General features: G+C 39.9%; 1 protein-coding gene and 1 long non-coding RNA gene across 2 annotated transcripts; both read left to right on the top strand.

Moving 5' to 3' along the window:
- The first annotated feature begins 351 nt into the window (after nucleotides 1–351).
- On the top strand, nucleotides 352–1,971 carry LOC133461028 (uncharacterized). Its single transcript, XR_009784162.1, has 3 exons — nucleotides 352–505; nucleotides 806–965; nucleotides 1,643–1,971. It is a non-coding gene; the product is annotated as an uncharacterized LOC133461028 (long non-coding RNA).
- Nucleotides 1,972–17,731: 15,760 nt separating this feature from the next.
- Nucleotides 17,732–20,059, top strand: LOC133461357 (protein S100-A1-like). Its single transcript, XM_061742243.1, has 3 exons — nucleotides 17,732–17,846; nucleotides 18,938–19,093; nucleotides 19,811–20,059. Exons 2-3 carry the CDS (start codon nucleotides 18,953–18,955, stop codon nucleotides 19,970–19,972), a joined length of 303 nt encoding a protein of 100 aa, XP_061598227.1. The 5' UTR covers nucleotides 17,732–17,846; nucleotides 18,938–18,952; the 3' UTR covers nucleotides 19,973–20,059.
- The last annotated feature ends 5,878 nt before the right edge of the window (nucleotides 20,060–25,937 follow it).

Below are 25,937 nucleotides of genomic sequence, written 5' to 3'. Positions count from 1 at the left end.
TCTCCGTGTTTCTCCCTCTAATCCTCAAGCCTGTGTTTGGACTTCATGTGTGAGAGAATCCAACCCAACCCAACGGTACAAGCTCTCTTTTCAATTTGCCACTCCCAAAAATATTTTAGAATAAAGACCTTTTTGTCTGCAGGTTGTGTGTAGGGGAGACCAGTTCAACCAGTATCACACGCAGGACAACACCCGTTTAATGAACTTTAAAATAACCGTCCCTGCAAAAAGACACTAAGGCTTTTTTTGTATTTCCAGCAGACTTTGTTGAAAAGAATCAAAACCAGAATCTGACTTATATGGTTATATGTGGTTATAAATGACACAGAATGATATTCTACTGTGCTCATCTATTTGAATGACTGTAAAGTATTTAGTTTGCAGACAAAGGGCTGCCGTGCATGAACAGGGTGTGGTGCAGCGCTGCAGGCTGTTGACTTTCCTCTCCTATTTAAGCCGCCACATACAGTCTCTTCTGCACCGTGTGGACTCAGTTTTGCATTGGGTAAGACACAGATTGGACTTTTCTTCTGCAGCTTTTTTTTCTTTGTTCGTTTTGTTTGTCAGCCTTGTTACTGATGATCAAATAAAGCTAACAGTAACTGCACGCTTGTTTCAGTTTGTCAAGTTTGTTGAACTGTGCAACGTGGATCCTGGAGTATTTGATCAATTACGACTTAAATTGATCAACTCAGTTGGTCTGAAATCCTGTTTTTTTTTTTTTGTCTCTGTGAAGTTAAACACTTTGTGGTGCTAATTGATTAACATTGCTACTGTTACATATATTTATATTTTTTCTCTCCAGAACAACAGACACTCTGAAAATGGAGAGAGAATTTTCCGGTCTGGAAGTTGCCGTGGCTGCCATGTTCGGCGTCTACATGTCACGCAGAGGACCAGATGGAAAACTGAGCAAAGATGCCTTTTTAAAATTAGTGAAGGAAGAAATGTCAATGTACGATCAGGTGAGAGGAAGTAGTGTACTGCATAACTGCAAATAATGACAGTTAACTATCCTGTGTTTGTCTTGTGTTGTGCGTATTATACAGGACTGTCTCAGAAAATTAGAATATTGTGATAAAGTTCTTTATTTTCTGTAATGCAATTAAAAAAACAAAAATGTCATACATTCTGGATTCATTACAAATCAACTGAAATATTGCAAGCCTTTTGTTATTTTAATATTGCTGATTATGGCTTACAGTTTAAGATTAAGATTCCCAGAATATTCTATTTTTTGAGATAGGATATTTGACTTTTCTTAAGCTGTAAGCCATGATCAGCAATATCAAAATAATAAAAGGCTTGCAATATTTCAGTTGATTTGTAATGAATTGCATTACAGAAAATCACAATATTCTAATTTTCTGAGACAGTCCTGTACTTGCAGAGATGCCTGTAATCAAACAGAAATATTGTTGTCACCATGAAATACAATTTTACATGAAGCTTTCCTTAGATGTCCTCAAAGAAATGATGTCCTCAAATTCCACACTGTTATTTGTTTGATTACTTTACTCATTTTACAAAACAATAGCTTGTTACTTATCATGATGTAGTTGTTAACAGAAAAGTGTTACAACTGATATGAGCTTATAACTCAGAATGGGGTATTAAATGTATACGCGTTTCTTTCATGCAGGGAATGGGAGACGAGATGTTCAAAAATATTGACCAGAACAAGGACGGATCTGTGGAGTTCAAGGAGTTTGCAATGATGGTTGCCATGATCGCCTCAAGTAACTACGAAATCCTGGAGTCAGCAGTGAAGCAAATGGAAAATAAAAAGAAATGTATAGAAGAAATAAAGAAATAAAGAAATAAAAACGTGCAAACCATTGCTGAAGAAATAAAAACATCATCATCCGACTTACTTCAGAATCAGAAATACTTTTTACTTTTATTGATCTCCAAGGGGAAATTGTCTTTTTTGGTTTCACAATGAAGTAATAAAAGCTTGTTTTATGCCAACCTTGTTTGCCTGTTTGTTTGTTTTTACAATTGAAGTGACTGAAGAAGTGGAATCTGCAAAAAAGCTTAGATAAGGGAGGGGTCATATGTATGAACTAACAGGAAAAAGATTCATCCAGTTCTGCCAAGCTGAACCCTATAATGCCAAATGTAACCTAGTTACATTTCCTTTGACCTACCCCCAGAGTAAAAAAAAAAAGTCTTATAGAATAAGAACATTTCAAAAAATGAATCAATAAAATACATAACCCAATGTATTCACAACGATGTAAAAAAAAATATTTAAAAAACTATTAAAAAAAATATGGGCTGTTTGAAATTTTAAAATATCCTATAATATTCCAACTATTAAAAAACAGAGAATTTTCTTTTTTCCATGTCAGGCATTAAAGGGTTGAATATCAAGCATTTAATTCAGTTTTAATAAAACAGAGAAAGCAAAACAATGATTGAGGGCATTCTCTCTTCACCCGAACCAATCTGATATAAACGCAGCCTTTGGATGAGAAAAAAACAATCATTTTATGCACTAATGTTTAAAATGTTTTATTGCTCAACAGTTATGGCTTCATTTTGTACACACAAAGGATTTAACAGATCTACCTCGTAGCAGATGTCCTTTTTCTCTGCAGTTCTTCAGTGAAACTTGTAAAACAGGAAGTGGGTTTAAAGTTTAAACTATGAACAAACATGGACTGTGTGACACTGATTTGATAGACAATTATTTGTTCGATGCAGTGTGGTCCCTGGGTGCAACGCACTTTAAATCACCTTGTTGAATTGTGCTATACAAATAAACCAGCCTTGCCGTACGATTTTTATATTACTGTATGTCACCAAATCCATTCTTCTTTTGCATGTTCTGACGATATGCCACACTAACTCACTATTCTTACAGTCTAAGTATTAAAACATATGGATTTAGTGGCATTTCAATCTGCACAAGTAATGTTTAAAGCAAAAAATCATTCTCTACCGGATAACATTCAGAAATTATTTATTGGGAGGAAAGGGGGTTAGAATTTAAGGGGAAACCTAACAAAAATAAGTTTTTGTGTATCCGTTTGTGGAATCAAACTTTGGAATGATATGAATTTGGAGTTAAAAGAATGTACAAACATAAAACAATTTAAGAAGAAATATAAAGACATTGAGGTATAAAAGTGAAGACTGTGTTTAAAGATCAGCAGCTGTGTGTGTTTTGCTATTTCGTCATGTTGTCTTTGTATGTTTGTATAGATACACATATTATTTTATCATACCGTAGTCATATTATATTTATATCATAGTTACTGTATATTATATTTATGATAGAGCTTACATTTGGTATTAAACAGATTATTTTTGTAAAAATTATATATATTTATTTATACAAATTAGTGTATAGTATAAAACGTAAATACAGGCATATAATTTATGTTTAGTTGTGGAAAGGGGGTGGGATTAAATAAGTTTATACTTCCTCCCACTCCTTTTCCAACATGTTTTTTGATGTGTTTTTTTTTTCTGTATGTGGTGGAATGCCCACCTGTATTTGTTTCTCTTATCTTTTTTTCTCGTTTTTTTTTATACATGTTCAAAATAAATAAAAACGAACGAACGAACGAACGAATATGTCTGTAAATTTACCTGAGTGAGATACTGACTGCAGAAACCCTTTTATACATTATTCAACAATGTCACTATTCTGATGAAAATCTTTCGGCTTTCTTATCTATGTGTGCATGTGAGAATGGTGCGTTATCAAATTTATACATTAACTGCCCAGAAGGCAGTTAGCAATGCCTCATGTTGACCACAAGAGGGGACAGTTGTCGACGTAAACCCCTGTGAGGCGTGACAGATAAACATGAAAGGCTTTTTGCTTTTTTACAAATGTTTTGAATGTAAAACGCCTTCATTTAACAGTAATACTTTTTCATTCAGTTTTCTTTTGGATCATAAGGTTTATTTAAGAAAAAAAAACAAAGACTTTCTTCTGAATCTCTGAAATAAAACAGTTTATAAAATAATCAGCAAAATATTGTCATATGTTATATGTATAAATTATGAATTATAGGTTTAAGCCTTATGTTAGTTTACTTCACCTCCATCAATTGCACATCATAACACTCGTAGTAATATTAATGTTATAGTAGTCGATAAGGGGCCATTTTTCTCTGAAGAACATGAGATGGTGCAGTAGAGAACAAGTTATATGTTAGATTAGATTAGATTAGATTAGATATTCCTTTATTCATCCCTCAGTGGGGAAATTCACATTGACCAGCAGCAGTACACACAACACATACATTCATACACATCTGTGCTACTCGGCCAATTCTATAATGTGTGTACTATGGTGATATTATGTTCTCCAATTTGCTTACAGAGGTAACAGAGGTGTACAAGATGCCACAGCTACCTTACTTAAAAGCAGAGGTGTCAAGTAACGAAGTACAAATACTTTGTTACTTTACTTAAGTAGAAATTTTGGTTATCTATACTTCACTGGAGTAATTATTTTTCAGGCGACTTTTTACTTTTACTCCTTACATTTTCACGCAATTATCTGTACTTTTTACTCCTTACATTTTAAAAACAGCCTCGTTACTCTATTTCATTTCGGCCTTTAAAAAAAACTATCCAGTTAAATTGCTCCATCCGGATAGAGTGAATTTGGTTGTGGCTGTGGCACAGATGTTCTTGTCCAGTTTTGTTCTTACATCCCTCAGATTCCTGCAACTAAACTTCGATGTACATTCCAATAAAGGTTAGGATAAATGATAACATGCCTCTGAAGTTTGACTTTTTGCACCATTACAATACTTATAGGCAACTAGTCATCATATCTCCTGCTCTCTGAAACACATGTTAATGCTCAATAGTACACATATATGGTTCTTTAATATATTTGCATTATACTAAGATGCATTCATTTTCAATGGCTTTTGTCCTTAATGGCTTTTTTCCCCCTTACATTACTTTTACTTTTATACTTTAAGTAGTTTTGAAACCATTACTTTTATACTTTTACTTGAGTAAAAAACTTGAGTTGATACTTCAACTTCTACAGGAGTATTTTTAAACTCTAGTATCTATAATTCTACCTGAGTAATGAATGTGAATACTTTTGACACCGCTGCTTAAAAGCATCTTGAAGGCAGTAAGAATCATGCTAGGCTACTTTTTGTTGATTTCTCGTCAGCTTTTAACACGATCCAGCCTCATGTTTTAGTAGATAAACTTGTGCATTGCTTTGGCCTGGATATGTGTCTTGTGGGTTGGATTTTTGACTTCCTCACAAAAAGATCACAACAAGTAAGAGTGAATGAAACATTGTCTAGCCTTTTATCCTCCTCTCCCAGGTCACCTCAAGGCTGTGTTCTGTCTGCCTTGTTATACATTTTATACACAAGCGACTGCCGTGGCCACCACACCCACAGATTCATCATAAACAGATGATTCTGTTATCGTCAGCCTGCTTAGTGATGATGAAGTCAGCCACGGCCAGGTACTTTTTTATTTTATATCCTAGTGTGATGAAGCCTTCCTTCAAATTAACCTTTCTAAAACAAAAGAGGTTTGCTTTGATTTTAGACGTAAATCCCCAGTTCCTCATTGTAGTATTCTTAACAACCAGCCAGTTGATGCAGTTACAAATGTCTCAGCACTATAATTGATGATATGATCAAATTTGATGTGAATTGTGATTACGCTTTGCAAAAAAGGTCAACAAACCTCTTTTGTCTGAGGAAGCTCGCTAATTTCCATGTAGACAAAACCCTGATGAAAATGTTTTATAGTGCTTTTATTGAATCTGTTATTTCGTTTTGTATCATGTGTTGGTACGGAAATCTTGGCAGCAAGGAAAAAAATTCCCTGGGGAGAATTGTGCGTGTCGCTTCTAAAGTTCAGCAGTCTGGACGAAATTTTGAATTCTCAGCTGCTTAGGAAAGCAAAATCCATTCACAGGGACGATACTCACCCTCTTAACCAAGAATATGAGCTTCTTCCCTCTGGCCTTCACGTAACTGTTCCAGCTACAAAAAATAGATACAAATTTTCCTTTGTTTCTCTCTCCATTAAGGCTTTGAACGCTGCAGAGAAGAGGAGGGAATTGTGGCTGTGGTTTAGAACTTGGTCCATGCTGCCACCTGTGTTGTTGAAATCTATTTAAAACTATTAATGGTGATCGGTAGTCTCCCTTTTTATTGCTCTCCCTCCTTGTGTTCTGTGGACTATGAGCTTGGTGCATCTGATGTAGTTTTTCTCTGCTCCATCATGTATGTTTTTATGTCTGAACGTAACTGTATGATGAATGTGTGCTTTAAGGATTTAAGGATCTCACCGCCCTGCCATGCTCACGCACCGTTAAAAGCTCTGATAAATAGGGGGGGCAAGGCCGTTGAGGGCTTTAAAAACAAACATTAAAAGTTTTTAAATCAATTCTAAAATGGACAGTAACCCAATGGAGTGAATAGAGGACCGGAGTCATGTGCTCACGTCTTTTAGTGTTAGTTAAAAGACGGGCAACTGCATTCTGCACTAGTTGAAGGCTAATAGAGACTTGGAGACGCCAACATATAGAGCATTACAATAGTCTAATCTTGACCTGATTAGAGCGTGAACAGCTTTCTGCAGGTCGTGACTATTTTAAAAAGATTTCACTTTGGCTAGTACAAATGTCAACCGTCTATTACTGAATCTTACAGACACAAACCACACTTATAGCTTATAATAGAGTTAAAGGTATAGTCTGTAATCATATTCAAAAACATTTATTGTTATACTGGGTGAAATGGTCCTTCCATCCTGAGAGTAGCCAGGGAATAATGTGTTCAGAAAAAGGAAAGAAAAAAATCCGAGCTCTCTGACAGTTTTAATCCTGTAAAAACTCTGACCAATCTGTTATTTGCGCACCGAATGAAACGGATTGGTCAGAGGTGAATGAGACATGGGGTAGTTTTGTTGAAAATGTGCTGTCCAAAATGTCCTGGAAAACTCGACTCCTGCAAATGCACGTTCCCCAAAGTTTGTGGGGTCGTGGCTTTGGACGGAGCGCTGACGGGAGGGGGGGGAGGGGCGGGGCTTAGAGGAGGGGCGGGGCTTAGAGGAGGGGGCGGGGCTTAGAGGAGGTGCCACTTTCAAATCTTGCTAGCTCTCAAACATTACAGACTATGGGCCCGATTTACTAAAGGTTTGCGTGCGTAAAAACCTGTGCAAACTTGACATCACCCGCAAACCAATGTTCGAGCTGATCTACTAACAGCGTGCAAAGAGGACTGCGTCTCTGAAATGCGCAAAATAGCACACGCTATTCATTTAGTACTTTTGCCCTGATGAATAATCAATATGGGGCGTACCCCCGCAGAAATCCTAAATACTGGGAGGGGAAGATGCAAATTGCTCCATTTACCGCGCAATGAGATTTACCAAGCCTGAAAGTAGTTGCGCGTATTGTGATTGCGTCTGTATTTAATACGTTCAAAAGGAAGGTGCTAATCTGCTGCTCCCGTTATTGTGGCAAGGAGGCGACATCCAAAATCAAAGAATACGCAGAGAGAGAGTCTTTATTCTGCTGCATGCTATTTTAAAAATGGTTGCACAACTTTTATTAAAGGCCACTTTTTCTTTAGTTCTCAGCCTTATATCTTGCCACCTTCTCTTATTGTGCCCCCCTCCACTCGCCCACAAGCAGGCCAAGCCTTTGTGCCAAAACTTTGTATTTTATTGATTACTTATCTTATTGAACGTGAAATCATCCTTCATAAATTACATTTAATTAAAACCCGTGCTTATTAATCACAAAACACAGGTTAAACATCATGACCAAATACGCTCCGACCCGCTGTGTCACTCAGCGCAGAGACTGCAGCTTCGCCTGAATTATGGTTCTGCGTTAAATCGACGGCCATATGATGGTCCCGTCTGTCACACATTTACTGTCAGTGTTTGCTATATAATATATAATATTTGCAATATACTGTGGACATCTGAATAAAAACTTAACTCATAAATAGATGAATCAAAGCGCTCTCCAGCTCTGTGTCTGATGTCTTTTTCTCCTCAGATCATGCCGAGCACCGCCGGGTCACGCAAACCCGCCCAATTAAATATTAAAATCAAATTCAGTCCTGTGGCCCATTTTTCTATTTCGTATTTTTGATCTGTGCCTAAAATTGAAATATGAAAAACCAGACGTTTTTCCGTTTTTTGTGTTACCAACTGCATTTATTCTATCGCAGGTTTTCTCCGATATTGTTTCTTTTTTCTTTTAATGTTTAAATTTCTTTGCTGTAGTTCATGAATGTGTTTATTTGCCTCTTCCACTAATATCTCTAACTCCAACTCGTCAAATTTCATTTTGCGCTTGTGACTGTGCATTCCATCCAGACTCTCCATGGCGCAGAGTTTGCGCTCGCAAACCTTAAGACACGCAACAGCTCATTTAAATACTGCTGTTTGCACCTGTTATCAATTGCGCACGCAATCTTAGTTGATCACCCGCAAACCACACGCAAACAGCACGCGCAAACTTTTTCAGTGCACACGCAATTTAGTACTCTTTATTTAGGATCTTAGTAAATCGGGCCCTATAACTTTAAAACACACCGAAGCCCCATCAATATTGGACATGGCTAAAATACGGTTGATTTTTTAAAATTTGAATTGAATTTTTGTGGTTGAATTTTTTTGTGGTTAATGTTAGAAAACATTCAGATATATAGAGGTGATAGTAGTGCAGGTTTACTCGTAGTTCCTAGCAGGGCTGGACTGGGACAAAAAATCGGCCCGGGCATTTTGAGCCTAGACCGGCCCACCAGGTATTGATGGAAAGAAAATGAAGCCTATGAATGAAAACAAACGTTCTTGTGACACCGCTTGTACACTGTCTTGTTGGTGTGTATGTTCTTGTCTAATAAACCTACACCATCCCCCCCAGTCCCGTTATAGATGTACTTAGTACTGTTTCTGAGTAAACCAGCAAACTTGATGTATTATTTATTGATGTATTATTTCACCCACCCACTATTAATCACAGCATTATTAAAATTTAGTGACAATCAGGAATCCAAACACCACTGTCCCTGTCAAAAAAGCAACTTAAATTTGGAGTTGATAATTTAGTTTTATAGGATATATAAGATATTGAATATGAACTCATCATTCCTCAAATAGTATAAATAATAATATCAATAATAAGCCACGCGCTCTAATGTTGTGACTACTCCAGCCAGAGCTGCCTGGGAGACTTGCGAGGCCCTGTGCGGAATGGCTGGGGGGGGGCCTCGCGCGTGAGCGTAGCGAGCGCGCGCGAAATTTTTTGGGTTTTTCGGGTCGGATCGGGTGTCTATATGCGCAATTTTAACTCTCCAATTATCAAAATACTGGATACCTTCCCCTGCCTCATCATCATCATCTGGGCTTGCCTCGACGCAGGGCCCCACGGCTGCTTGAGACCCGGTCGGATCGGTGATTTTTGTAACAAATTTATCAAACGAGCCTTTCAGAGAGACATTAAACTCTTCCATTTTCTTTATTTTTTTTTCTTTTTTCATCCCGATGGAAATTTCCTGAATCTGTCTCGTTCTCTCGACATTGTGTGACAGTTTGTTCCAACTCCACCCGTCTGGATCAGAGCAGCTTGTGTCTGCGCTTGGTCTGATCAGTTGTATTGAACAACATTGCATCATTGCACATATATTTATTGATATGCACAGACTAGTACACATTTAGGTCTGTAATGGAACGTGACGGTTGATATTTATAAGGGAAAAAAACGAAAAAAAACAAAATTTTGAAAAAAAAAAAAAAAAAAAAAACGGCCCATAGCACGAGGCCCCTTGGGGCGCGAGGCCCCTTGCTTGGGGCGCGAGGCTCCTTGCTTGGGGCGCGAGGCCCCTTGCTTGGGGTGCGAGGCCCCTTGCTTGGGGCGCGAGGCCCCTTGCTTGGGGCGCGAGGCCCCTTGCTTGGGGCGCGAGGCCCTGTGCGGTCGCACGGTTCGCACACCCCTTGCGGCGGCCCTGACTCCAGCCCATAACCAATCTAACTCATCATAACCAATCGGCCAGTGGTACCAGTTGTTGTCAGGTAAAAAACAAAATCAAATGGGCCGTTGGGCCGGGCTGGGCCAAAAAAAAAAATTTTTTTTTTTTTTTTTTTTTTTTTTTTTTGGCCCAGCCCGGCCCAACATCCCCATCGGCCCACCGGGCAAATGCCCGGTATGCCCGATGGCCAGTCCACCCCTGGTTCCTAGAGTATCCAAATGTAGATTTGGGGCCTGATTTACTGATCCTAAATAAAGAGTACTAAATTGCGTGTGCACTGAAAAAGTTTGCACGTGCTGTTGTTGTGTGTTTTGCGGGTGATCAACTAAGAATGCTTGCGCAATTGATAACAGGTGCAAACCTCAGTATTTAAATGAGGTGTTGCGTGTCTTACGGTTTGCGCCATTGAGAGTCTGGATGGAAAGCAGGATAGTCGCAAGCGCAAAATTAAATTTGACGAGTTGGAGTTAGAGATATTAGTGGAAGAGGCAAATAAACACATTCATGAACTACAGCAAATAAATTTAAACATTACCAAAAGAAACGCAATATGGGAGAAAATCTGCGATAGAATAAATGCAGTTGGTAAGACAAAAAGAACGACAGATGAGGTTAAAAGAAGGTGGCAAGATATAAGGCGAAGAACTAAAGAAAAAGTGGCCTTTAATAAAACTTCGGCAAACCAGACAGGTGGAGGGCTTGCGGAAGAGATGCCTCTAACCAGCATTGAGCAGCAGGTGCAGCTCACCTTCTGCGAGGAGCAGATAACTGGGATAACGGGGTATGACACGCTAGAGCCAACTGCAGAACAAGGTACGCGCACAATAAGAAACACTTTTTTCTCCATGAAAACACGTGGTTTATTTATTATCACAAATAAAAAAATGAATGTGCCTCCTGTGGCAACCTTTTGCTGAATAATACTCGATTTAACATTCAAATAAAATATTTCTCCTTTTGCATGTGGAGAATCCTCACACCACCTCCACCTTTAAAACTAAACTTAAAACCTTTCTGTTTAGTAAAGCCTATAGTTAGTGTTTAGTAAACCTCTAGCTGGGGTTGGTAAATCTCTAGGTAGTGTAAACTCTTGTGTGTTAGAGTCAGTAGTCATAGTTGCAGCTATAGAACAAAACTATAATAGTTAGTCTCAAATATAGCTTCGTGGTAGATATGCTGCTATAGGCCTATGCTGCAGGGGGGCACCGACATGATCCGCTGGGCGGTGCCTCTCACCCTTCTTCTACTCTCCTTTTCCCTGCCTCTCTTCTCCATCACCATTTTTATTTATTATAAATATCTCATAGCTATCATTTTTGTCCATCGTTCCTGTAGTTTCTTGTGCCGGCCCCCCTTTTTTCTCTTTTGTGCATGTTTGCAGGCTGGAGCCTCGGGAGCTGCGTTCTGGCCTGTGTTCCCGGCCCTCCCCCCCCTCTGGTCATCCCATTGCTTCTTCCACCTGCCTACGTGGATGTCTGCTGTTGCTGCTTCCACCTGCCTACGTGGATGTCTGCTGTTGCTGCTTCCGCCTGCCTGCACCCCCCCCCTCTGGTCATCCCGCTGCTGCTTCCACATGACTGTTGTGTGCTGCTGACGCCCCCCCCCCCCACCTCTGGTCATCCCGCTGCTGCTTCCACCTGCCTGCTGTGTGCTGTCGACGTCCCTGACTCCCCCAGTCTGGCCTTCGGCAGGAGGGTCCCCCCTTATGAGCCTGGTCCTGCTCAAGGTTTCTTCCCTCCTAAAGGGGAGTTTTTCCTTGCCACTGTTTGGCTTAAGGTTTTTCTCCCACTATGGGAGTTTTTACCTGCCATTGTTTATATAATAATTGCTCGGGGGTTTATGTTTATGTTTATGTTCATGTTCATGTTCTGGATCTCTGGAAAGCGTCTAGAGACAACATCTGTTGTATTAGACGCTATATAAATAAAATTGAATTGAATTGAATTGAACCACAAGTTGAGCCATCCCCACCCCAGTCCTCAAATCAGCCCTTAACTCATTCAACAGCTCCAAGATGGAATCGCTAGATAGTCGATATGTTTCAAATATCTGGTTTTCATTCATTCCAAACAAATTTACACGAGTCCGAAAGACTCTCTCTCTAGGTATTCTTTGATTTTGGCGATGTCGCCTCCTTGCCATAATAACAGCAGCCATCGGTGCGTAATGCTGGGCAGATTAGCACCTTCCTTTCGAACGTATTAAATACAGACGCAATCACAATCCCCGCAATTACTTTCAGGCTTGGTAAATCTCATTGCGTGTGGTAAATGAACCTATTTGCATCTTTCCCTCCCAGTATTTAGCGCTTTCTGGCGGGTACGCCCCATATTGATTATTCATCAGGGCAAAAGTACTAAATGAACAGCGTGTGCTATTTTGCTCATTTGAGAGGCGCAGTCCTCTTTGCACGCTGTTAGTAGATCAGCTCGCACATTGGTTTGCGGGTGATGTCAAGTTTGCACACGTTTTTACACACGCAAACCATTAGTAAATCAGGCCCTTGGAGGGCGGGCGTTCTGCTAACAGACAACGTTACTATGGAACCAACTTCCAATCTGGGTTAAGGAGGCTGACACCACCTCCACCTTTAAAACCAAACTCAAAACATTTTCTGTTTAGTAAAGCCTATAGTTAGTGTAAACTGTGGTGTGTTAGGGTCAGTAGTCATAGCTGCAGCTACAGGACAAGACTAGAGCAGCTGGTCTTAAACAGAGCTTCATCGTACTGTAGATATGCTGCTATATAGATCTACGCTGCAGGGGGACACAAACATGATCCACTAAACCGTGCCCATCACCCTTCCTTCTCTTCTCTTTCTCAGTTATTAATTATAAGTATCTCATAACCATTGTTCTCCATCGTTCTTGGAGTTTGTTATTCTGTCCATGTTTGCAGGCCAGAGCTTCAGGAGCTGTATGCTGACCTGCAGTCCCCCCTCTGATCATGCCACTGCTGCTTCCACCTGTCTGTATGGATGTCTGGTAGATGCTGCTGACATCCTAACCTGCAGTTCCCCCCTCTGACCACCTCAGTTTCTGCTGTCTACGTCTGCTTATATAGCCATCACTGTACTGCACCAGTTAGCCATGTGTCTGTGTCTCTCCTTTCTCTGTTCTTCATTCTCTCTGTCTGTTTTCTCTTTTCCTGCTCTGCTCTGCTGATCCAGGTCCTGGTCCAGGCTTCTTCCGTCCTAAAGGGGAGTTTTTTCTTGCCACTGTTTGGCTTAAGGTTTTTCTCCCACTAGGGGAGTTTTTACCTGCCATTGTTTATATAATAATTGCTCGGGGGTTTATGTTCTGGGTCTCTGGAAAGATCCTAGAGACAACTTCTGTTGTAATAGACACTATATAAATGAAATTGAATTTAATTGAATAATTTCAATGCATAAATATTCAGTGTATATATTAAATCACTTTTTTCTTTCAAAATCCGATGACAGATTTACTTCCATGCCAATGCTCAAAACTTGATTTTTATTTCAAATCTGTTGTGGGGGCTATTATCCCAATACTTCTAACAGTTGCATTTCAGATTATCAAAACAAAATCATTTAACAAATAATCTTAATTCAACTTTCGTGCATCACATTACTATATTTCTTGTTCAATTTCAATTCTTCCTCTTCCAGGAGACTAATTTTATTTTCAGCCACAAGAGGGAGCACAACTACTGGCCCCAAGACAAGCTCCAAAAAGTGCTTTGGATGTGCTTTATTCATTAACTGTGTCATGTCTTGCTGCTAGTTATTCAGTAGGTTATCTTTATAGTTTGTCAGAAATCCCTTTCTTGGGAAGTTTAACTCCCCTTTCTTTCATGTTCATGTATCATCAAATGATCAACAGATCGTTGAAGGTTCTGCTCTTCAAGGCTGGATCATAAGGAAGCCAAATCAAGCCTTGTCCCAATGATCTTTTCAATGTGAGCTCAAAACAGCAGAGCCTAAAAACATCAGGAAAATAATACACACAGCAGTCAAATCAACACACGTGAAATATTGGTAATTGATACCATAATAAACGCAGTAGGGCTGATGTTTTTTTTTTTCTTCCTTTAACAAATTTAGTGGTTTAAATTCATGTGTGGAGTGCATGAAACGAACGTTGATTTAAACTGTCCATCATTATTTCTTATTTAATTCACTTTACTCCATTAGTTAAATCATGGTATGAACCATTTGTATGGTTTTTTTGCAAGTTTAATTAGAAATCTAGATTTTTTTTGTTTTTTTATTATTATTATTTTGAAGGTTTATGAAGCACTATATATTATATAACTATGGTTATACAGGATCTTTTTGGTTGGTGTTTAGTTTGCTGTCTGATCTTTCTTTCTTTACTTCATTCATGAAGCAACAGAGAAAATGAAACATATCCAATTTGAGTTGAAACTGACAAATGTTGAGCAAGGGTCAATTTTAATGGATGTATGTATAATCTATCTTTCTACCTGACTTGAAAACAACACAGACAAAGAAGGAGTGTACAATAAAAAGAAGGAAATACAATGATACCGAGCAGAACAATCACATCTGCTGTGATCTGCATCACCCCAACGTTCTGGGGAAGTGTAAATCAGGATATTGCAGAGATTATGACATGGGCAGACATATTGATAGGATGTAAGTGTTTTGTTGGCACAGCAGTGATGTGGGGCCTGGGTTGCGGGTGTGTGCCCCTGCTGTTAGGATCACCTCTTCAACGGGGAGCCTTTGGGAGCTTGTCCTGGATCAGGGGCAGTACTGGAGTTGAGGGGGGGGGGATGGTCCAAATCATCCCCCCTGTAAAACTGCCATCCCCCCTTTCCATCCCTTATGTCATTTCATCAATGAATGTGGTTTTACTGCTATTTCAACATTTAGAGTGATCACCAGAAAAATAACACCAGAAAAATAACTTATTTGACAATTTTCACCTGTTTCAATAAAATTTTCACTTGAAATAAGTAGAAAAATCTGCCAGTGGGACAAGATTTATCTTCTTATTACAGGCAAAAAAATCTTGTTCCACTGGCAGATTTTTCTATTTATTTTAAGTGAAAATCTACTTGAAACAGGTGAAAATTGTTGTTTTTTCCAGTGATGAGTCTTGTTTTAAGTGTAATGAGATTTCCTTTACTAAAATGAGACATTTTAACTAGAAATAAGACAAATATTCTTGTTAAGATTTTGAGTTTTTGCAGTGATCCATTTTACTTATCCTGTGAAGGACTGGAGTGTCCTGTCTGATGGCTGGGTGGTGGGGAGGTCGACCTGGTGTTGGGAGGGAGTGCCATGCCTCTGTCCTTAAGTCACATTTCAGTGTGGGTTGTCCCCTTTTTACTAATCGCTGTGATTGTGCTACAGGCAGCTGTGGGTGGGCAACCACCGTGGCCCTTCTGGGTTTGGTCATCATGTCCATCTGGTTTCTCCTTTCTTTCCCTTCACCCTCTTTTCCATCTTCTCCTTCATCTAATGGCAGCAGATAGGCAGTGGATAGCTGTTTGCTGGGCCAGTTGCTGCGGGACCATTGCAGTGGATAGGGTGGTAGTCTGTGGATTAGGGATGTAGATCGGCTCCTATCAGTACCGGTCTCATGGATTCTGCTCCAGGCCTGCTGTTGGTCACAGTCTGCCCTTTTTGGGGGATCCTGGGGCTATAGGTGTCTCCAGGGCTGATCAAATGTACTGGAGGTGCACTGACATTCCCATGGGGGATCTAAGGCAGGCTGAGATGAAGATGCTGGAGATAGTAATGATGATGATTATGACCATGATTGTTTTTGTTGGCTTTATCATCACTGCAACTCCCTTTTAGAAAAATAAATAAAGAACAGGAGAGAAAGGGAAAGGATTCAGTTCGGCTAAATCAGACAATGAAATGGATGCATTCCCTTATGAAAACATTTGGCAGCAGATGATGGTGAATAGGTCAAAACAATCGCAGGACAATGCTGGCTGAGGGTCAACAAGGGTCAGTGCAGGTGTTGCAGTTTCCCAAATCAGATATCATGCTAATAGTTGAGTAGAGTTTTATTGTAGTATTTCTACTGTGTTAGTGTTGTGAGCAACATTGACTGCAATGGGAGTGGGTTATAGTTACGCTATAGTTCTTATGCCTTACCCACATGCAGACTGTAGTTCTCCATACCGATCTTGGTCTCAAGACCACTTTTTTGTGATCTTGGTCTTGTCTCGGCCTCGAGTCTCTCGGTCTCGCCAGGTCTCGGACTCGGATAATTGAGATGCCATTGCACACACCATGGTGTCAGAATCTTGTGATCAACAGTTCTTCCTTTTGTTAATGTACAGTTTTGTAAACTATTTGTATTTTGAATTTAATTTAATGTTTTGGTGCATCTGCATGTGTTACTGTCTGACAATATTGTGTTTATAACAGCCTTGTTTGAAGAAATATATGGCATCATTGTATTTTAAATAATATTTGCACATCGTTGTGATTGATTAAGCATTAGGTCTATGCCTTTTCAGTTATGTTGTTATACAGTGTAATTTGGCTACGATAATGGTAAATAATGCCATTTCAAGTCGATAATTGTGTGTATCTTTAATATTTATAATTCACATTTCCTCTACAAATGAAGTACAATTTAAATCAGTAACATTTACTATTCATTTCTGAGGTGGAGGGTGGTGTTGGAGGCTGGTTGTTTTGTTAGATGACTTTGGGACTAGTTAATAGTCATGTCAATCCTTAAAAGCACTCGAGTCAATCGTCAAATAGTGTAGAAATAGCGGTAGTGCAACTACAGGTACCACACATTGATCTCATCTAATTGATGAAAACATTTATAGTGAGTTCACACATGAGACATCCACTGTCTGTGTGTTATTGTGCTGCAGTTGAATACAACCTCATATGGAAACTAAGCAGCTGAACCAGGATGGTGATGATGTTCTATGACTCACGCAAGATGATGAAATAACTAGGTTTTTTTTTTGCTCTTGGTCTCAGTCTTGAGCTGAACTAGTCTTGACCTTGATACCCTCTGGTCTTGGTAGTTTCTTGGTCTCGGTTAAGGCGGTCTTGACCACAAGTCTAGGACTGTCTCAGAAAATTAGAATATTGTGATTTTCTGTAATGCAATTAAAAAAAAGAAAAATGTCATACATTCTGGATTCATTACAAATCAACTGAAATATTGCAAGCCTTTTATTATTTTAATATTGCTGATCATGGCTTACAGCTTAAGAAAACTCAAATATCCTATCTCAAAAAAATTGAATATTCTGGGAATCTTAATCTTAAACTGTAAGCCATAATCAGCAATATTAAAATAATAAAAGGCTTGCAATATTTCAGTTGATTTGTAATGAATCCAGAATGTATGACATTTTTGTTTTTTTAATTGCATTACAGAAAATAAATAACTTTATCATAATATTCTAATTTTCTGAGACAGTCCTGTAGGCTGCATTGTTTCATTGTTTCCATGTAAAAGTATCAATCCAGTTTTATACACAGCCCTTTTGAGAGTGTTTGGAGTCTCTAATATTATTGTAGTTTTACAAAAACAGAGCCCCCCTCCCTTGCTTAGGCCCCCCAAGGATCTAGGAACAGTTGAGAGTTTACCAGGGAGTTTACTGGAGCCGCTCCTGCTGAGGCTGCTGTGACTCAAGCCTGATTTATAGTCTGCGTTAAACAGACGGCGCGGCCTACGGCGTACGGTGCGCGTCGCCGCATACCCTACGCCGTAGGCTCTGCGTTGGTGTAACGCGGAACCATAAATCAACCTTTACACACGCAGGGCGGCGCCTCGCTATAAAAGCCTGCGCTGCTGCTGTTTCTCTCTGCTCAGCCTCGCTCCTGCCGGACACGTCTCAGCCACACACGTCTCAGCCAGATAGGTAAGATTAACCACCATTCCCCCGGGCTTGTTTGGGATTATCCACTTCTATCTGCTGCCAAAAGTTTTCATCTTCATCCATGAACGCACCCATGTTGGTTTACTCAACCCAACCAAGTGCTTGCCATGTATTTTGACTTTCTTTTTTGTTTTACTTTAGTTTGTTTGATAAGATTTCTGTAACATTTTAGCTGTCTTATTTTAGTTCCCTAAATTTCACTAAATGTTAGAACTTTAACGCAACTTATTTAAGAATGACTGCATTGGAAAAGTTTTGTATAAACGTCCATTGAGCCGCCCTGATGTTTTTAGTACTTTTTACTGTGTTTCTTGTCATCTTTAAGGGTGTGGCAGGACCCAGGACAACTAAACGCTTGTGTCATCACTTCTTTCATCACCTTCTTTCAGTCCCACTTCTCTGGGCCTCACACTTTTCAGCTTGTTCAACTTTTTCATTCCCTTTAACATAAATAACACAGTTTTCCCTCTCATCTCATTTTTAACTAAACAGCAAAACTGTGGCTTGAGTTCTAGGACTGTTTGAGTTTGGGGAATGCCACCTAAATAGTTATTACTCCAACCCTTTGATAAGCACTTAATAACATGTTGTACATAATTACATACTAGCTGCTTATTAGTTTTACGTCAATAAGAAGGGCCTTGGAAGGAAAAGGAGAAAAGCATTGCATTCTTCCTTTTTGAGTGCAATGAATCCCTTCACAATCAAATGGTACAAACCTCTTTTGTTATCTTGTCTTCCATTTACCAGAAAAAGAGGTCAAGATAAACATAATGGAAGTAGGATAATGACCTTTTATGAAGTAATAACAGTTGTTTTACAAGCTGGAGATTGAATCTGAGACGAGCAGCTCCTGGACTATTGAACTCCACCTATAGCACTTTAAAAGCTCAGATAAATTCATCATTGAGAGTCTTGTGTGTAAGCATCTCTTAATAACATTTACATCAAGTATTGCAAATAAAGCAATTGTATTGCAGCCATTTTCTCTGCTTAATTAGCTTTCAATAAGTTTAAATATAATCTGAACTTCATATTTAACATGTTCCGCTCTATCTGAATTTTTTTTCCAGTAAAATCCAGCAACCATGCCTTCAGAGTTGGAGATAGCCATGGAATCACTCATCAAGGTGTTCCACCGTTACGCCTCTAAGGACGGTCGTGAAGGCACACTCAGCCGGCGAGAGCTCAGAGAGCTCATGGAGAACGAGCTCTCCGGCTTCCTCAGGGTGAGGATATAAGACCATGTCCATAAGAAATCACTTAACCTTCGTCTGTTGTTAGGGTCGCCACCAACCCGTTCTTAGGTTTTAAATTCATAAAACTACCACAAAAATGCGTTTATTGCATCAAGGCTTTTTGACTTTGTCAGGAACAAAATAATATCCAACATTTTTTTTTCACTAAATTATAAAATGCTCTGGTTGAAATTGTTACCTTTTACTTTTTTTCCATTTCCTTGAAGTAAATGGGTCGAAATTTACCCATAACACCATAGATGTTACTATAGTGAATAATATTAAAATGAAAAAAATAACTGAAACAAATGTATTTAAGATATGTGTTCTAATACCCCTCAGTAATAGCCAGGTAACACAACAACCTTTTATCTATTCATATGATTCTCTTGAGGCTCATTTTACCAGTTTTTAAAATTGAAATCAAGGGCTATACTGACAAAAAAAGGCCCAGAGTCCCATACCAAAAATATTAAAACCAATATTTTCATGGATAAGGAAGCCTAACAATGTAACCAAGAGATGAGAAACAAATTGGGTGATGGATAATTGCTTTTAGTGTATTTTAGAGATGACTTAAAACACGGGTCAAAACCGACCCGTTAACATCAGAGATGGTAACAGAAAGCTAACACCAGACAAAGGTTAAAGTGCATCATGGGAGTGTATAATGTTAATAGTATTCATTCTTCACGGCCCTCTTTACAGTCCCAGAAGGATCCTGCTGCTGTGGACAAGATCATGAAGGACCTGGATGCCAACGGGGACGGCCAGGTGGACTTTGAGGAGTTTGTTTCCCTGGTTGTTGGACTCTCCATTGCCTGTGAGCAGTGCTATACGATGCACATGAAGAAGTTGGGAAAGAAGTAAAAGACGACAAGGAAAAGGAAAAGACCAAAAAGCATTTCAGTTTTTGTAACATTGTTTTGTCCATTAAATATACTGAATTAGTTCAAACCTCTTGCGTAGTGTGGTGCATGATCACCTAGAAGTTTTTATATACAGGACTGTCTCAGAAAATTAGAATATTGTGATAAAGTCCTTTTATTTTCTGTAATGCATTTAAAAAAAACAAAAATGTCATACATTCTGGATTCATTTCAAATCAACTGAAATATTGCAAGCCTTTTATTATTTTAATATTGCTGATTATGGTTTACAGTTTAAGATTAAGATTCCCAGAATATTCTAATTTTTTGAGATAGGATATTTGAGTTTTCTTAAGCTGTAAACCATGATCAGCAATATTAAAATAATAAAAGGCTTGCAATATTTCAGTTGATTTGTAATGAATCCAGAATGTATGACATTTTTGCATTAAAGAAAATAAAGGACTTTATCACAATATTCTAATTTTCTGAGACAGTCCTGTATATATTTTCTCCAAAGTACATTTTAAACCACCTTTGCCTTGAGAAAAAGGTGGTTTGAAATAGGAATCTTCAAATAACTGCACTTTCACCCCTGGGTAAAGCCCAATCTTGAGCTTCCACTCCCTTGGACACTGTGCCGTGAATGTGTGGTAATATAATGTTCACCAGTAATTTATGCCACTCTGATAATAAAATATCAGGTGAACCTTGTCCTCTCTTTTTCATGCATTCCTGCTTATCACTGGCCTGAGGAATCTGCAGAATGTTCCAGGCATAAACACACCCCTCTGTGAAGTATAATCATTTAGCTGATGTTGCACTTCTCTACATACTGTTGCATTCAGGCATGGATGACCAGAGTAATCGGGTAACAGAGTAAAGTGCATTCCCTTGTGGTAACTTTGGTTTAATTGGGCAATCTTCTGCCACCGTGTCAACACATTTTAAGAATGTGACATGTCTGAATCACAGGGGGAAATGGATGAGTATGGTGTGTTGTTTTCTTTCTCCCACTGTGTGTGATTCATTTGTGGTGGAGCGTTGCCTAACACCGGATAGGGAGGAAGAGGAACACACCCCTTCGGATTCTCCCCTGGAAGGAAAAATCTCACATGCTGCCACATCCATAAATCCAGTGTTTTATTCACAGAAGTCAGAGATATGATTTTTAAAAGAAATAAAAGAATAGTAAACTATACTTTGCTTGTTTGTATCTGTGTCTGAGAAAGGCCTGCCTTACAGACTAAGCTCAGGGGGTAAAAGAGTCTCACTAGTCTGACTTGGAGGCAAACATGTGTGGGCAGGGCCGAGCGTTTAGTCGGCCAATGTCCATGGTTACAGGGCAAACACTGTTGCCTAGTTACAGTGATCTGTGTGTACAAAAGCACCACACCCATGTGATCCTCAGCTGACTTAAGAGTCGGGAATTCCGACATCGTTTTACTGTTTTACAATGATTTTTGAGCAGTTCTGGTGTGGGTGGAGATCAGATACATTCGGTTACAATTATTTCAGATAAATCAGTTTATGCTGCTTCTTGCATCCAGTGACAGAATGAAAAACTAACTTTTTCTGGGATAAACTAGAACTGGATTTGTGGCACCATAGCCCAGATCAAACCATGTTCCCTACGTGTGGAGATAATAAAACGCAAGGATCTCGACCTTTGTCTCATATCTTGTGAAAATGATTGAAACCTGCACACTCTCAGTTTTATATGCTCGAGTCATTCCTTGACAGGGTGTGTGTCAGTGTGAGCTCAGGGACCAGCAAACATTCACTCAGACACCTGATACCTGCAGCAGAAAAGCCCTCCCCACTGTAAAGGTACAAAACAAAAACATTATGTTGATCTTACATACAAACCTTTTACAAGTCCGCTTTGTAGTCGTTGTTGGAGCAAATAGCATCAATCTATGGTGATGCTGGCATTGTGTGTGGAGTGTGTTCCAGCTTTTTCTCAGTTTTTTTAATTACTTTGGAGGGGAAGGGGCTTAGAATTGACATCCAGGCCTTCATACCAGGAAAAAGAAGATTAAATATACAGGACTGTCTCAGAAAATTAGAATATTGTGATAAAATCCTTTATTTTCTGTAATGCAAAAATGTCATACATTCTGGATTCATTACAAATCAACTGAAATATTGCAAGCCTTTTGGTTTGTAATGAATCCAGAATGTATGACATTTTTGTTTTTGTAATTGCATTACAGAAAATAAAGAACTTTATCACAATATTCTAATTTTCTGAGAAAGTCCTGTATAATTAACTTCAGTGAATGAATCAAATTCTAAAATAAATAAATAAAATACATTCTAAGATACCAACATCAATTCTCAAGTACTGTTTTAAAAACTTGCAGTGTTTCAATATTGTTTTTCTTTATTGTGCTTCATGACATCAGTTTAGGGAATATACTGTAGTTGTTTTATCATTTACCTCAAAGGTCTATTCAATATTTAATTGATAAAACTTTGTAAATGTAAGGCTTGAGGAAGCACTACCTAATGTTGAAATTCAGCCGCTTGATACTTTACTTGATCAACGGTTCCTTGAAATATCTGCAGCTAATGGTACTGAAGTCCCGTATGATGGATGGGCTGAATTAGATCTCCAGATCGGTAGCACTAATCAGGGACAGGTGACTATTAAAGTGCCAGCTCTGGTCAGTCAAAGTTGTACTTGTTCTTTACTAGGTAGTAATGTCATTGTAGAGATCATTAAAGAAAATAAAGAACAGGGTGGTTTACATGATATTACTGCAATCTTAAAAGAGGCTTTGAGTGTTTCAGAGAGCACAGTAGAAACACTAGTTTCAGTCCTCACGATAATGTCAGCTGATGAGACATCATCCCAGTGCAAGGTGAAAGTTGGAAAGAAAGGCATAACCATCCCTGCGGGACAAATTTGTGAAGTTAGGTGCATGGTCAGGGGTTGGCCAGGGGGTGGTACATTGTTGTTTGAGCCCAGTCCAGAGAATGAGTGCCCAGAGGGGTTAGAGCTCTTTTCAGCACTTGTAGACGTTCCTAGTGGGTCATCAAAATGTGCTAAAATTCCTATCCAAAACCCCACCAAACATGATATCTATCTAACACAGCGAACAGTTCTTGGCACCGTGGTGGAGGTTATGGAGGTAAAACCAGTTAAGTGTCCTCCTTGGAGACCTGATTCTACGTCCCCACCATCTGCCCAAGCATGCTCAGTTCAGTTAAGTACAGACAAACAGACTGATGCAGAAAAAAGGAAAGATGGGGACACAGAACCACAAACAGCAAAAGGTAAATGGCATCCCCCTGTTGACTTATCACATCTCAGTGAAGACGAACAGCAGATAGTCAAAGACATGTTGTTCAGTGAGTCAGAGGTGTTTGCAAAGGATGACACAGACATAGGTTGCATCCCAAACCTGCAATTAAAGATCCACTTAACAGACGAAATACCAGTTCAAAAGTCCTACAATGCCATTCCGAAGCCTCTTTACAGAGAAGTAAAGGAATATGTGCAAAAACTGCTCGACCATGGATGGATCAGAAAATCCACATCACCATATTCGTCCTCTGTGGTCTGTGTTAGAAAAAAAGACATGAGTTTACGATTATGTGTTGACTTTCGTGGAGTGAACAGTAAAACAGTCCCTGATCGCCACCCCCTTCCCCGCATACAGAACCTGCTGGATAATCTTGGGGGCTACTCATGGTTCTCCATACTCGATCAAGGTAGTGCATACCACCAGGGCTTTGTCGATGAGTCTTCCAGACATCTGACGGCTTTTAGCACTCCTTGGGGGCTGTATGAGTGGAACCGCCTCCCATTTGGCCTGACCAACGCCCCAGCAGCTTTTCAGAGATGCATGGAGGGTGTCCTTGATGGTCTGAGGGATGAATGTTGTTCCCCATATTTGGACGACATACTCTGTTTTTCCAAAACATTCCAGGAACATGTTGCAGATCTTAGAAGGGTTTTCCGTCGCTTGCAGGAGCATGGTGTTAAGCTACGCCCAAAAAAGTGTGATCTATTCAGGCGTCAAGTTAGATATGTTGGGCGCCTAGTCACAAGTGAGGGGGTTCGGATAGATCCTAAAGATCTAGAGGCAGTGCTCCAGTTGAAGGAGAGGCAACCAAAAAATGTTGGGGAGGTTCGTGCTCTTCTAGGGTTCTTGGGGTACTATCGATCGTTCATTCAGGACTTCTCCCGGATAGCCCGACCGTTGTTTAAACTCCAAGAGAGTCCTGTGGCATGCGATGAAAAACCTATGACACCGCGGACCACCAAAACCACTCAAAAAAACAATAAATCTGGCCAGGTGCCATCTCGGACACCCGTCCAATGGACTCCCGAACATAGTGCTATAGTATCTCGCCTTGTTGACATGTTGACCAACCCACCCATTTTGGCCTACCCAGACTTTAATTTGCCGTTCACATTACACACCGACGCATCTAAAGATGGCCTAGGGGCGGTGCTTTATCAGGAACAGGGGAGTAAGCTACGTGTTATCGCTTACGGTTCGAGGACGCTCACGCCGGCTGAAAAAAATTATCACCTTCATTCAAGCAAGCTTGAATTCCTCGCATTAAAATGGGCAATTTGCGATAAGTTTAGGGATTATCTTTACTATGCGCCCACGTTTACTGTTTATACAGACAATAATCCCTTGACTTATGTTTTGTCCACGGCCAAATTGAATGCAGTCGGCCACCGCTGGGTTGGCGAGTTAGCTGATTTTCATTTCAATATCAGATACCGGCCAGGCAAGGCGAATATTGATGCTGACCACCTGTCGCGTTATCCAATGAGGCTCCATGAGCACATTCAGGAGTATACGGAGGTTATGCCCCCCGATGTTGTCTCCGCCATATGGCAGGGGGACAAGGCGATGAGAGATGAAGATGTGCCATGGTTGGCAGCATTGCAGCTGGGTACCAGTGACGACAACTCACCTTCCATTAGTACACCTCTGTTCACTCCAGAGGACATACAGTCCGCCCAGGAAGGGGATACATCTATCTGTGAGGTGATGAAACTGAAACGGGAGGGATGGAAACCTAATAATAAAGACAAGAGACAAATGGGACCAGAAACACGGAGACTGATACATGAGTGGAGCAGACTCAGGTTGGACAAGGACATTCTGTACAGGCAGACAGGACAACATAAACAACTTGTTCTCCCCAGTACACTTAAGTCGACTGTGCTCAAACATCTGCATAATGACATGGGGCATGTGGGGGCAGATAAAGTAATTCACCTGGCGAGACAGAGGTTTTACTGGCCCTTCATGCAGCGAGAAATTGAAGACTATGTCATCCGTCGGTGCGCGTGCATTAAGCAGAAACGACCCACCATCCCAGAGAAAGCACCAATGGGTTCGATTACAACAAGTGCCCCTTTTGAACTCATCTCTGTGGACTACTTGCACCTCGAACCGAGTAAAGGAGGTTACGAATACATTTTAGTACTTGTAGATCACTTTACTCGTTTCGCGCAAGCTTATCCAACTAAGAACAAATCAGGCAAAACAGCAGCTGAGAAAATTTTCTCTGACTTTATCCCGCGCTTCGGGTACCCCCAAAAATTACATCATGATCAGGGCCGGGAGTTTGAAAACACCTTATTCCAACGACTCCAACAGCTGGCGGGGATTAGCCATTCTCGAACAACCCCCTATCATCCACAGGGGAACCCTGTTGAGCGCCTGAACAGAACCCTTCTCCAGATGCTCCGCACACTGCAGGAGGAGAAGAAAGCAGAATGGAAAGACCACCTTCTCCATATAGTCCATGCTTATAATGTTACCAAACACGAAGCAACAGGCTATTCACCTTTCTTCCTCCTTTTTGGCAGAGCCCCGCGGTTGCCTATTGATTTGTTGTTTAATCTGGAACCTGAGCAGCAGTCGCAGACTGGACAGGAATATGCTAGAAAATGGGCTTCTCGGATGCAGGAGGCATATAAGATTGCC

This window comes from Cololabis saira, chromosome 15, assembly GCF_033807715.1.
Source record: "Cololabis saira isolate AMF1-May2022 chromosome 15, fColSai1.1, whole genome shotgun sequence".
NCBI lineage: Eukaryota > Metazoa > Chordata > Actinopteri > Beloniformes > Belonidae > Cololabis > Cololabis saira.
The sequence above is the reverse complement of the archived record's forward strand: the minus strand, read 5'-3'. Positions and strand labels throughout refer to the sequence as shown.

What these genes read in the sequence shown, in the direction of transcription:
- LOC133461357 (XM_061742243.1), top strand. Translation starts at nt 18,953, where the DNA reads ATGCCTTCAGAGTTGGAGATAGCCATGGAATCACTCATCAAGGTGTTC. An exon ending in AGCTCTCCGGCTTCCTCAGG is followed by an intron (nt 19,094 to 19,810) that starts GTGAGGATATAA and finishes CCCTCTTTACAG; the next exon opens with TCCCAGAAGGATCCTGCTGC.